Consider the following 14,522-nt stretch of genomic DNA (forward strand, 5'->3'; position numbering starts at 1 on the left):
GGCCACAGCCTGAATAGGTTGTGCCCCAAAAATTATTTCCATAGGTTGATCCTAACTCTCCGATCTTAATGTTAGAGGGTTGATCCTAACCCTCTGTAGATCGGAGGGTTAGGATCAACCTATGGAAATTAGTTTTGGGGCACAACCTATTTAGGCTGTGGCCCATCTAATGGACGGTTTAGATCATTCTATCCCACAGGCTATACCAGGCTATACCGTACTTTTAATAAAGTGAGGAGTGCCCTCATCAAAATACAGCAGTGCTGATAACATTTCCCTTAATAAAACAAAGTTGTCTTGATATCATTTTTCTTTTCAACGCAAAATGGCTCCTTCGTAAATTCCCATGGTGAGCTTGGTCAAAAGTCCATCCAAAGTGGTCCCACAAAAAAAATCTACATATTTAATGCCGATTTCTCACGGAAGAAGGCTCGAGAAATGAGGGCTCTCTCTCTCTAGTCTACTCCTCGAAACTAAAAGCCCAAGTTTGACTCTCTGTCTCCCCAAATATTTCTTCTTCAAGTGAGAGGGAACGAGAAAGGGAAAATGGAGTTTCGTTGGGGTAATTTAATGGCGATCTCGCTCTTACAGGCAAGATAATCCATTTTCCCCCCTCTTTTGAATCCTCTTTAATTGATTCCGTGAATTCTTTGTGTTTTTTCTTGATTTGTTATTCATTCTTAAAAGCTTCAGGTTCTTCATTTGGATTAATTAGGGTTTGGAAGATTGAAATCCGAAGTTTCTGCTTTTCCTTCTTTGTTTGTAGCTTTGTTAGCTTGAGAATTTGTTGCAGTTTATGAATTTTGAATGAGGTTTAGTGATTTATGATGTTGAATTGAGTGTATGTTTGTACTTGCAGAAAAAAAAAAAAAAAAACACAGTCAACTGTTTCCTTTTGTGATCGATTTTGGGCAACATTTTTACAGAGAAATGTGGCGGAAATTCTGTTTTTGTAACTGAATTTGGAAATATTGATGTGAATAGTGTGTGGATTGGTTGGAGTTTATGGATTTGAATGAGGTTTAGTGATTTATGATGTTTAATTGAGTGTATGGTTGTACTTGAAGGGGAAAAAAAATCTGTTATCTGTTTATTTGCTCGATCGATTTTGTGCGTGTAAGTAGCGCACGACATGTTATAGAGAAATGTGGTGGAAATTCTGTTTTGTAACTGAATTTGGAAATATTGATGTGAATAGTGTGTTTCCTGTTCATTTATTTCCATTTTTTAGTTTAGTGATTTGGAGTTACTAGACTTGGCAGTGAAGTTGAGGATAGTTGAGAGCAGTGGTTACTTGTCGAGGTCATAGGTTAGCAAGAAAGCAAGCAATGTTATTCTAATTTTTTATTTATTTGTTTTTTGTTAGAGAAATTATGTGTTGAAGTATAAATGACTAAATAACACCAACTCTAACAGCTTAGGTGTTCAGAGTAATTGTTTGTTTCACATGGTATAAGATCTATTGCCGATTCAGCTGCAGGGTCTTGCGTTATGAACTCCTTGATATTAAAAATCCATGTGAACGGCCAACTGAAAAAAAAGAGGAGCCACACATGAGGGGGAGTGTTGGAAGTATAAATGATTAAATAACACCAACTTTAACGGCTTAAGCTTTTGGAGTAATTGGTTGTTCAACATTATGGAATGTAGAAGTTAAATTTCCACATTCTCCATGTTTGAAACATTTAAGCAAATACATGTTTCCTTTGATACAGTAATAAACATGTTTCCTAGATATACTAAGCTGCATAAACAGTAATATGCTGCACGCGTTTGGCAAATACTGAAGCATTTGACATTGGTTAAAAATAGATAGAAAAACCATTCTGAACTACCCAGGGTTCAATTACCATTCTAAATTACCTAGTGTTCAATTCTAAGGTATATCTTAGTACCTTTCTGTAGAATCTGCCAGATTTCCAGAGGACACTGCATCCACATGTGTGATTCTTAAAAACACAGTGTGGACATATGATAAATTGTACACAAAGACACATCCTGGAGTTGCAACCACAGATGTCTTTTTCATTTTCTCAGCATATAATCTTCTGCTTAGGTAGTTACGACATTGATGTCACTCTGCTCAGAAGACACTATGATTGTGATTTTAGGATTCGCACCTGGCATATTGAAAATAGCATTGTGCTATTTTAATTAATTGATTTAGACAGTCTTTTTCTTCCTTCACTTCAATTTTATGTGCATAGTTCCAAAGTTATACATAAGGGTACGGGTTGGACTGAGGAAAATCTTTGTTGTTTTGAAGATTTTTAAATGCGTCAAGGACTGAGATTGATTTTCTTTGGTCCATGAATTGTTTATTTTTCATAGATTTGTTTAGTTCCTTTAACCATGTCATAATAGTCATTTGTGTTCCATCATAAATTGTAATTAACTTGATAATCTGGTACATACTGCATGCATGCACAAAACCAGTGACCTCACATCCGGTGATAACTCTTGGGTAATTACACCTGGTTTCTGGTTAACCTCACTCATGAACAGGGTCATTTTGGATTTTTAGGCCTTTAAAGCTTTTATGATATCTGCAGCACTAAGACTCAGTGTTTGGCAGTCAATGGCATCTGCTGTTTCTTCAGTGTCTATGCTCATCTCATGCTAATTAAATTACCCTATGATTTGGCCGACACTTTGAATTTATTGCAGACACAAGTCTCATGTCGTGTCCAACACGACACCCGTGTCGACACTCCTTTAGACACCTTTAAGTGTACTGCTAGAAGTGTCAGTAACTTTATCTGTATGTATGTGTATGAGTGTGCCACTATGTCTAGATTTTTAGTGGTTTCCATGTAAGATACCTTCTATCCATGTCGAAACTCGTCACACGAATCTGTGTCTACAAATCATGATTATATGTACTTTCTATTTTAGCTGTGTCCCCGTTTCTAAATTTTGGGCGTTTGCCGTGTCCCTGTTTCTAAATTTTGGGCGTTTGCCGTGTCCCCGTTTCTAAATTTTGGGAGTTTGCCGTGTCTGATACTTCGTGTCCGTGTCGATACATGGATAGTTGTCAAACTCTTACGAGTCAACTCTCGAGTCGAGTCGAGTTGCCGGGCTTTCGAGTCGAGTCGCCTCTGTCGAAAACTCTTACGAGTCGCTCCGAGTCGAGTAAAAAAAGTATGACTCTTACGAGTCGAATCGAGTCGTTGGGCCTGGGCTTTCTTGCTTTGATGGCTGAAAACTTGGAAGTAGGAACTTAAAACTTAATTATTTTTGTTCATGCAAGTTACAAGCATGTAGTTATTTACTAGTAAATGGTGGGCAAAACGGCATCAAAACATGAGTTGTAACATGGCAGGCTCCAATCAAATGCATAGATTTGGGTAGGGACAGTGGACACCACCTTGTCAATAACATTAGGGGTAAAATGGTGGGCCCCACTTTCTGCATTGGTTTGGGTAGAGACAGTGGGCCCCACCAATCGTAGGCATGGTCATTAAATATTGGGCCCCACCCCATCATAGCATGAGGTGTAAAATAATTAGTCCAAACCATTCAAAAAAAAAGTTGGTCCCACGGTGTATACATGGGTTTGAATAGAGTTGGTGGACTCATCAGATCAAGGGTAAAATAGTGGACCCTACCCATGCTATTCTTGGGTGTAGAATACGGGCCCCACCCCATCAAATCAAAAGATCAAAACATGATGTAGGGGAAAATACTTTCCAGGAAATTTTTTTTTCTGGAAATGGTGAATGACATTTGGAAAGTTACGCGCTTAGTATATATTATGGATAGATGGATATTTTTGGCTTAGTGCTTTATCTATGTGTTGGGTTATATTTTTTTACATGCTTCATCTTTTGAGATATAATGATATTTTTTTCAACTACATGTCTACTCTTTTCAAAAACTCTTACGAGTCACGAGTCATAAAATTACGAAATCGAGTCACGAGTTGAGTCACCGGTTGACAACTATGGATGCATAACACTCGTGTCCATATCCACAAATCATAGAATACCAAATGGAGTGCCAATAATTGCCGACCCCAACTAGTTTGGGACAAAGGCTTAGTTGGGTTAGTGCCAATAATTGAAAGTACAAACTATTTAGGTTGGGATAGGCTGTCCTAGCGACCCTATTGTTCAGTTGACAGCTTTGTACCATTCATCTAATTTCCCTGAGATACATTCATCGATTGTTTTGAATATTCCACATTTCATTATTCTTGTATCCATGAAGTCAGACAAAACTCCTAATTCTTCTATATATGATGTTGGTCAAACTTCATGACATACTGGAACTTTTCCTTATTACATTCTTGACAATTATTTGATATGCTGTTTAATATTGCCTCATACATGGGCATGGAAGACTCTAATTCTATCCATTTTCTGTACTCTCTTAAATATGCAGGTCACAGTTTTTGTGTCTCTAGTGAGCGCAAGGATGTCCGATTCACGATTTCTCATGATGTCGTCCAATTCTACAGCAACGTAAGGCCGCTATCATTATAATATTAATGGATATGGATTCTATGAGTCTGAGTAAAAGATGTTTTGTGAGGAATATGAATGGTGGAGAATTAGGGAGAGAGAGAGAGTCGTATGCTCCTCTCCTCCTTACTTATATATGTATGTCTATGTGAGGACAATGACCAATATACCCTCAATTGCTGGTGCAAGCCCGGGGGTTCGCTGTTAACTCCAAAAACTCTAGGAGCTCAATGAGCAATATTTTTTACAATTAAAGTAGTCAACCATGTCCCAAACAGAAAATAAATCAGACTTAAATAAATTGCAGCGTAGAAGATTTATGAGAGTTGGCCTTAAAGATAAACAATCAATGAGTGATTCTATGAAGCAACTAACACATGCATCCATCACTAACAGCGAAAAGAAAGAAACTAATAGGTCCAAAAGAAAGAAAGAAAAATCTGCATAAATCTGTCCGCAATGAAAAGAATATATCTAGCGCCCAAAACCTAAGCTAATGTGAAGGGGTATAACTCTAAACAAGTGGTATAACTGAGGGATCTATCCTATGGTGAATGGAAGGCTAAAAGACATGGATATAAGGCTGAAAATATGAGAAAAGATCTCACCCGATGGCGCAACAGTCCCACACCTTAGATATGCGTGAATGAGGCCCCAAGAGAGTGGTGGCGAAGCTCGTCGGCACGATTCGTACACGAGACATCAGCAATCCCGAAAAGGATATATGAAATAGAGGAAGAAAAGAAGGGAAGAAGAACAAGAAGAAGAATAAAGGAGGCAAAGAAAAGATGAAGAGACAATGAAAAGAAGTAGAATAAGAGAGGGAAGAGATGAGAAATCTAGAAAGTGATGGGGAAAAGGGAGAGAGAGAGAGGAGATTGAGAGGAAGAAAGAGATAGATAGAGTGAGAGAAAAGGAGATGGGGATGCAAAGAGAGAGTGGGCGTGAGAAGAGGGATAAACCGATGGTATAGAGAGAAGAAAAGAGAGAGAAAGAAAGAAAGAAAGAGGGTTAGAGGGGAGGGGAGAAAGAGAGAAAGATTAGAGGGAAAAGAAGAAGATGAGAGAAGAACTCACATGTGTGAGACAGGAGAGGAGAAAACGCCGATAACATCCAAAGGGGGAGGGGCGGCCGCTCCTTCTTTGAATTTTACATGAATCACCAATTAGGGTTGCTTTCTCCACTACATCCTCTTATATAAGACGTGATATAAGTTGTGGGCCCATTTTCTAGCCAATACTCTTCTTTATAACTTGAGTGACTTAATTTATAATGAAAAGACATAACTACCCTCCCCATATAAAAAGTAACAGCTAAGGTATAAGGGCAAAAGTATCTATCCAGGGGAAAACTAGCAAACCAAGTGGCTAAATGGGTGAAAGGTGTGAGGCCCTGGATGATGTGGACATCCCCCACATCTAGGCCTAAAATACTATTAAAAATATCCATAAATCCTCAAATAAGACAAGTATAAACAATGTATAAGTAGGAAAACAAGATCCAACAGTCGAATCACATCAACTAGGTATAGTACATGCAACACCCCTTAAGCTGGAATGTGTATTTCATACATTCCCAGCTTGTTAGAAATACCACTCAACCATGCTTGGATCAATGGCTTAGTAAAAATATCAACTAGCTGATCTGCTGATCGGGTAAACACCGTGCTTATCTCGCCCTTCTAAATCCTTTGACGGATGAAGTGACTGTCCACCTCGATATGTTTAGGTCGCTCATGAAAGACTAGGTTCATAGCAATGTGGACAACAACCTTATTGTCACGATATAACTGTGCTGAAGACAAGGTTGAAATACCCATTTCTGATAAAAGCGAGCACAACCAGATTAGCTCTCCTCTTCTATGTGCCATGGATTGATATTCGGCTTCTGCACTTGATCTAGCTACCACATCTTGCTTCTTGCTTCGTCATGACACCAGATTACCGCCAACAAAAGTGCAATATCCAGTGGTTGATCACTGAACCCTTCTAGTCTCTCATGACAATGCTTCTTGAACAACAGGCCTTTCCCTGGGGCACCTTTCAGTTTCCAATAATCTGAATCACAGCTGCCCTGTGGGAAGTACGTGGCAAGCTTATGAACTAGCTAACCAGTCCTACTGCAAATGACATGTCAGGACGAGTGACCGTGAGATAGATTTGCTTTCCAAATAACCTCCTGTACCTACCAGGGTCATCTAATAAGTCTCCCTGATCTGGAAGAAGTTTGACATTCGGATCCATAAGAATAACAATATGTTTCACTCTTAGAGAATCTGTCTCCTCTAATATATCCAACACATAATTCTTCTGTGACAATGAGCCACTGCGAGAATAGGCTACCTCAATTCCAGAAAATACCTTAGGTGACCTAGGTCTTTAGTGGAAATTCTCTCTGCAGGAAGATCTTTAGCTTATGTATGCCTGTCCTGTCACTCCCAGTAATGATAATTTCATCCACATACACCATTAAGAGAACATATCCAGCACCAGGCTGATGGCTAAACACCGAGTGGTCGACTGCACACTGCATCATGCCAAAACTCATGACTGCATCACTGATCCTCCCAAAGGACCCAAACCATGCCCGAGGAGATTGCTTAAGACCGTAAATGGCTTTGCGAATACGACAAACTGTACATCTCCTCTGAGCAACATATTCAGGAGGTTGCTCCATATACACCTCCTTAGTAAGATCACCGTGTAGGAACGCATTTTTAACATCCAACTGATACGATGACCAACCTTGATTAACAGCCAGAGAAATCAGGACGCGAACCAAAGGTATCTTGGCCACAACGAAGGTCTCTGTGTAGTCTACTCCAAACGTCTGCGTGTACCCCTTCGCAACAAGGCGTTCAATGGTCTCATCTGTTAAATACTTAATCATGAACGCCTAACGACAGCCAACAGGCTGAGCACCAGATGGGAGAGTAACCAACTGCCACATGTTATTTGAGTGGAAAGCAGCCATCTCAGTTTCCATGGCAGCACGCTTGTAGAGCTTCGTCCAGCTTAGCCTCCACATTTTTTCTCTCCATTCTTTTTTTTGAATGAAAAAAAATATTAACCAAAAAGAGGCTAAAAAGCGACCAAGACGGTGAAAAAAGAAATAAAAAAAGAAAAGAACAGACAACACAAATAAAAATCATCCCTGTCTGCCATCAAGGTGGAAGAAAGTCAGAAGTCTCTAGCCCCGTCTTGCCAACTGCCCATTCTTCTTCATCTTTTTATTGTTTCTTCAATACGTCTAATTAAAACTACTTAACAAACTTCGTAGTCTTGTTGCGGCTGCTGCTTCTGCTTGTGTACTATATTAGTATATTCACATTTCATGTCGGACCAAGGATAGTATCTTGCTTAATTCTATCCATAAAAAATACCAACTTATGGAACTTTTGGCAGAGAAAGTGAACTCTATTTCTTCAGTTGTTGAGAAGTAATTCTGTATTATGTTTGCCATTTTCTGTTCTTCAGGGAAAGACATGAGGAAGAGTATTGTTCGATGTATAGTATTTGTGGACAACGCACTGATGGGAAGGTTTTGAATTGCCCTTTTGGTTCCCCTTCAGTGAAGGTATCTATTAGCAAGTCTTCTTACTTCTTCCCAATTTTCCATTACTGCTGTTTGTGAAACTTAAATTCCTAGGTTGTTTGTCTTTTATATTTGTTTCACTGGATTATATGGTAATAAGAAGGGATAAGCTCTATCAGGAGAAGGTCCTTTTTTGATACTAGAGTTGTAATCATTGTCGTATAATTCTTTCGTGACTGAGTACAATTAAACTCTTCTGATTCGTTCCATACAATTTTCTTTTCAGTTGGCCAGTTTGATGTCATTAGTCGAATCCTTATAAACGAATTATGCCATGATAATCTGATAATTACTCAATTTATATGATTTCCAGCCAGATGAATTGCTTTCTTCAAAAATCCAAAGTTTGTGCCCAACAATCAGTGGTAATGTTTGCTGCACTGCAGATCAGTTTGAAACACTGCGTGGACAAGTACAACAAGTAAGATTCATGAATTTTATGGTGGCATTTTTATATTTCAAATGATATTCTTTGTACGAGGTGGGCATGCCATGCTCTTTTCCATAAGGTATGAAAATTACTTTTCCATATTAAGTCTCGTGTCTTGAATAACTACTCTGCTAATGGTATAACTTACGTTGATGACAATGGTATGAATGCTGTCCTATTACTATCCAGCAGCAGGGCACAGTACACTCTGAGACAAGGTTCCATTGGCAAGTGAAATTATAGAGCTTCCTAGGAATTGCCCTCCTTGAAAAATTTGCCTCGGCTCAGTCTCTGAACAAACAAGAAAACAATAAGGGCCCATTTGGATGCGGAGAAGATTTTGATTTGGATTTCTCACATTTGCAGCCCTTTCTGTGTTGTGATTTGGATCCGGATCAAATCCTTTGATTTCCAAATTAGCGACTGACAGTGAAAAAAATCAGATTTCCAAATATGCTGTGAAAATAAGTAATTGGAAATCCACAGATCTAGCAGTTCCCTTCACCCTTTTTGCTCCTCCCCTCCAGTAGGAATTACCCCCTTCCCTCTCTGTATCCCTCAACATGAGCTATTCATTTTGTATTCAAAACTCAATTCCAAATCCAAATCCAAATACAAAATATGAGGTATCCAAACGGGCCTTAAGTGTCTTTACTCAAGGCTTTCTCTCCCATTGGTATTATCGTCTTCTATTTTAGATCTGATAAAGGAGACATCTCTATTAGTGGGAGGTCTCAGGATCCACCTTGCTTATTGTTGGAAATGGGGATTAGGTTAATGAGGAAGAAGAGGAATGGGGAGATGTACAAGGTTTTAAATCTCGGTTTCGGTTTCGGTACGAGATTTCGGACGAAATCTTGTAAAAATTTCACCGAAATTTCCGAAACATTTCACCGAAATTTCCAAAATTTGACCGAAACATTTCGTTTCGGCCGATTGTACTTTTCCGAAGCTCCTCATGTAAATTATGTAGATATAGGCCCATCTAGGGCAACATGAGTACAAAGACTATAATACCCTCACTACTACAAGTAAGACCTAAACTACCCTTACATACTCTTCAACACTCCCCCTCAAGCTGGAATGTATATACTATAGAACTCCAGCTCACAAAGAAACTACAACAAACAACTAAAAATAACCATACAACAAAAAAAGTACAATAATCTCATAGCTTGGTACAACACTCCTCCTCAAGCTGGTGTGGTGAATATATAATGAAAAGCATAATAAAAGATAGCAGTGGCCACAAGGTTCCAAAAGCGAGATCAACGGCCATAAAAAAGAGCAGCTCCTCCTGAAGTAGCATTACAGCGAGAGCGATCATAACATGGCCTCTCTCTGTATCACAGCACGGCTAATATCGAGATCAATGATCAAACAGAAGCGCCGCAGCAGAAAAACAACAAGAAGCCTTGAACAAATTAAGCATGCCCAAGGTGCGCACTGCGAACAACGGCAAAGGCAAGATGCACAATAGCAAAAAAGGAAAAAAAGGTTATCAGAAAGTGAGGTGGGGGGAGAGAATATAGGGATCTAGTTTTGCGCAACACCAGAAAAAAGAAAGGGAGTAAGGTTTCGGGGGGGGGGGGGGGGGGTTTATGCTCGCACAGAGGGGATTTGGGTGGTGATGGGTTCACGGCAGCAGACAAGGGGGGGAGAGAAATAAGGAGAGGAATTAGAGGGCGTGAATGGAGGAGAAAACACAGGAGGAGGGTGCACTCGAGAAGGGTTTCATGCGAGGCAGAGAGTGAGAAGATAGGGATGAACTCTTCTTTCTTTCCTCTTTCCTAGGATCTTTGCTCTGATACCATGTTAGAAATGGGGATTAGGTTAATGAGGAAGAAGAAGAGGAATGGAGAGATAGAGAGTCTCCACTAGGGAGCTCCTCATGTAAATGATGTATATATAGGCCCATCTAGGGCAACATGAGTACAAAGACTATAATACCCACACTACTACAAGTAATACCTCAACCACCCTCACACACTCTTCGACACTTATAAAACAAGCCTTACCAGGAAAGCTCGTCTCTCCGTTGCATTTTCTATACTAAATTGAAGTACTGAATTGCCTTCTCGAGCCATACCTTCCCTTAAAAGGGCTATGCTCAAGGAAGGAACCTCTTTGAATGCCCTTTTTCTGTTCATTTTCGGTGCTTCCCGTGGTCCTTGGCTTTACCTTACTGCTCACCCTTTCCTCCTCCTGCATCCTTTACATTAGTTGTCTTAATTCATCCATACCTGCTGCTACTATTCAAATTATAGTTTTTCCTTCCCACCCCGAACTCTATTTTTCCACCTTCACTGCCCTCCATTATGGGACCAGAGTGGTAATTTCCTTTGATGGGTCCTTGATGAGAGAAGCAATGGTAATACCATATTTCTGTTGTAGGTTCTTCTGTTGAAGTTTTCAAGCTAAGTTTATGAAATCTCGAGCTTCAGTTGGTTTCCATGGGTTTGTAGATTATTGATATCAGGCAGAATATTTGCTGTTGCTGAAGCCGTAGTCTGTAATATTGTTGCTGCTTCTTTTGTTTTTTGGGGGAGTTTTTTTTGTTTTGTTTTGAATGGTATGTTTTTTGGGGAAGTTCTTTCTGCTGAGATTAATTTTTTATGCATTTGGCATAATACATTTACTGAGAATGAGCTTCTGAAACTGAGAAATTTTCAGTACCTTTTAGTCTATTTTCCAAGTTATGTGGTTTTCATGTTTCTGGCTTATCTCATTTCATTTGTTGAACTTAATGGTTTTTCGTACAGTATCATTGGAAAACCTGTCCGACTGATTATACACTGCCTTCTTGTAGCCTTTGCTTTACATAACATTATTACATGGTTTTTGTTGACCTCATTGCTATTTATTTACATTTCGTGGATTTTGTTACTGTTTTTGCAGGCAATTCCCTTTCTTGTAGGTTGCCCTGCATGCCTGAGGAACTTTTTAAATCTTTTTTGTGAGCTTTCTTGCTCTCCGAATCAAAGCCTTTTCATCAATGTGACTTCTGTTTCGAAGGTATGCAGTTTTCTTTATAATTAATCATGGACAATTTTTTTTAATTCAGTAATATCTTTTTGCTTCCTTGGCATGTATCCAGGTCTAGCATGGTGCTTTATTCTAAAACTTGGTCAAAAAGTTTTATGATTATTTGATCTCTAGTTAGTGATTCATATGGACATGTGAGTTAGGACTGACATTTGCTTTTTCAATTTATTCGTGGATACAACCTGGAAGCTCAGTAGTGGTATTATGTGGCTTTTTAAGTCACTGTTAGTGTTGCATTTCTTATTTTGTTCACTGTTAGTTTGTTTTGAGTGATTATTCATACATGTCACGATATTTCTAAAAAGGACCTTAACTTTTTGGCATTCATGTTGTAGCGTGGTACTCAATGAAAGTCCTAGATTATTTTTATTCTTGTGGATGGTTTTAATCAAGGAAGCAGGATTCTTCCCTTGGAGCCTTCGATTCCCGCTCTGGCAACCTTGAGCAGGATTCTTCCCTGGGAGCCTTCGATTCCCGCTCTGGCAACCTTGGTTTTAATTATATAGATATTTTGGATGATAAACTTCTTTTGTGTTATTGGAACACTTGTATAAGAATGTGAAATCTACTCTGTTTCGTCTGAATCCGAATTGGACTAAACTATTCATTTCATTTGGAAAAACGAAACAAAAGCAAGGACCGAAGTGTCCCAGTCAGAATTGCATTCTGATCTGGTGCGTTTCGGTCAATTCCACCCATACAGCTAATTCAGATGAAATAGGGCGAAGGCCGTATTTCACTGGAAACTGATCGAAACTAATCTAACTCCCAACGCGGGGCCGCTAATTAAAGCTAACCAAGTTCCTGGACTCCTTTTGGACAATTTTTGGACATTCTAGAAACTATTTGTAAAATTTTTTTTGGAGCTCCCATTGATCCATTAACTGATAAGGCTTCCTCTGCTGATGCATCAGCCCGCCATGAATGGATCAGCTTCTTCTACCGCGGCATCGTCACTTTATCTCATTCTACAAATACATATTTTCTATGTTTTCTTCCTGCAACATTAAAACCAATGCTTCCGTGATTTAACTTTTAATGTTCTGCATGTTTATGAACATTTTCTGTTTCAACTATTTTTTTCATTTGCAATATGGTAGTTTCGTCATTGGAAGAGTTGCATCATTCCCTTATGAAAAAATATCTTTTGTACGTGTTTGTCGGACTTTGACGAGTAATTGCTTCATCGACAGAAACTTATTTATTTTTTTGTTTTAGGTTAATAACAATTTGACTGTGGATGGAATTGACTTTTATGTAACTGACTCGTTTGGTGAAGAGCTGTATAACTCTTGCAAAGATGTAAAGTTTGGGACTATGAACACTCGGGCCTTGGAATTTATTGGTGCTGGTGCTAAAAGTTTTAAAGGTGAGAGATGCTACTGAATTTTAACTAAAATATTTTTCTTCATATTATTGTGTATTATATATATTTCATAATAGTTAGGATCAATTCTAATTTTGGGTATGAACTCATTTTACGTGTGAATTGTATCTAAGTTTCTCAATTGATTAATTACACTTTCGTTGATAAATGAAGGAACCTTGTCAAATGTGTTGGATCTTCACAATTTTTTTAGCAAAACTTTTTGCATGTCTAAAACAATTCTTACTTCTATTGCTACTCTTTATTTATTGTTTAGGTCAATTGGTTTTGCATTATGTCTTCAATCCCTGAATGCTAAGGATGGAAATTTGTCATTTCTAGCTGCATGTGGTAGACTGCTTTGTACCGACGGGTCATTTTTAGTGTACTCAGCGTTTGTATTATTCCATATGAATATGTTTTTCTGAGAAAAAATATTCAGTCTGAATGTTGTATGTCTAGCTCAAAAATGCAAGTGTAGGAGTAAAAAAAACATCCATGGGGTAATAACAATGTATTTATGGATTGTTTAAAAAAAAATAAAAAAAATAAAATTGTTTAAAAAAAAACAATGTATTTAAGGATTTATTGGAAATCTTGTATCTGAGCTCCAGAATTTCATTTCTTTAAATCTTGTGAGATTGTTGTCGTCGAGGGCCTCCTTTTTTTTCTAGAGGCATCTGAGGACTGAGCATACATTGTTTTGACATGGAGTTGTTGTCAAACAACCAGTAACTCCAAAAGCTTAAGCTGATGGAGCAGGTGTTAGTAAATCTTTTATACTTTAACACCCCTCACGTGTGGCCCCTCTTTGTTTAGGGTTGGCCTACACGTGGCACATGTGGCCCCTCTTTTGGGTTTGGCCATTGCATGTGGATTTTTGCTATCAAGGAGATTTGAACTCAGGACCTTTGGCTCTGATACCCTTTGGCTCTGATACCATGTCAAACAACCAATAACTCCAAGAGCTTAAACTGATGGAGAAGGTGTTATTAAATCTTTTATACTTTAACAGCTGTGAGTATGACCGCCTTAAGGTAATTAAAATAAGCTGCAACGTATGCTAGTGTTGAAGGTTGGACGCATCTATGGTGGACCTCCTTCAACCGAACATCCATATCTTAAGTTCCAACATGTGACAAGTCAGCGAATCGATAATACTAAGCTCTGGTAAGTCTCCTAGGCCCTAATGATGATCTAGTCCAATCACGAGTCAAAAGTGTCGAGATAATGTCGTCAATAGGGCTCCCATATTGTAGAAGTGCTCTCTCTGAAACTGATCAGCGGCCACCTCACTTTCCTCAATACTATCGCAAGCTCTCTAGCATCTCTTTGATACAGTGGAGGAACATGTCGGCCTTGGCAATTCCTTTCTTAGGATAGAACATGGAAGTATAGTACAGCCTAGGAGGTGTGGAATGGGAATGCCACAATCAAAGGGATTAGTTATGGAACTATAGCATGTAAAATCTGTCATGGATAAAATGAAGTTCTATCGATGATATCCCTCTACAGCTAAGCACTTCCACAAATGCCCTAAACTATGACTGATCATTTCTGTCCGTCCATTTGGTTGGGAGTAGTATGTACTATGTACTATCAAACTGAAATGAGACCCATCAAA

At 38.8% G+C, this 14,522-nt stretch overlaps 1 protein-coding gene across 2 annotated transcripts in view; it reads left to right on the forward strand.

Moving 5' to 3' along the window:
- The first annotated feature begins 427 nt into the window (after window positions 1–427).
- The window catches only part of LOC143854074 (uncharacterized), a 90,093-nt gene continuing 75,998 nt past the window's right edge, over window positions 428–14,522 (forward strand). For both annotated transcript variants that reach the window (XM_077363822.1, XM_077363825.1), the window contains exons 1-6: window positions 428–591; window positions 4,384–4,463; window positions 7,940–8,039; window positions 8,371–8,478; window positions 11,386–11,502; window positions 12,751–12,901. In XM_077363822.1, the coding sequence (XP_077219937.1) occupies window positions 547–591; window positions 4,384–4,463; window positions 7,940–8,039; window positions 8,371–8,478; window positions 11,386–11,502; window positions 12,751–12,901 (601 nt within the window). In that variant the 5' untranslated portion in view covers window positions 428–546. The remainder of the gene's footprint in view (window positions 592–4,383; window positions 4,464–7,939; window positions 8,040–8,370; window positions 8,479–11,385; window positions 11,503–12,750; window positions 12,902–14,522) is intronic.

The sequence above is a fragment of the Tasmannia lanceolata genome, unplaced genomic scaffold, assembly GCF_043159265.1.
Source record: "Tasmannia lanceolata isolate RefF3 unplaced genomic scaffold, GAP_Taslan_0.1 ptg000020l, whole genome shotgun sequence".
NCBI classification, from domain to species: Eukaryota; Viridiplantae; Streptophyta; class Magnoliopsida; order Canellales; family Winteraceae; genus Tasmannia; species Tasmannia lanceolata.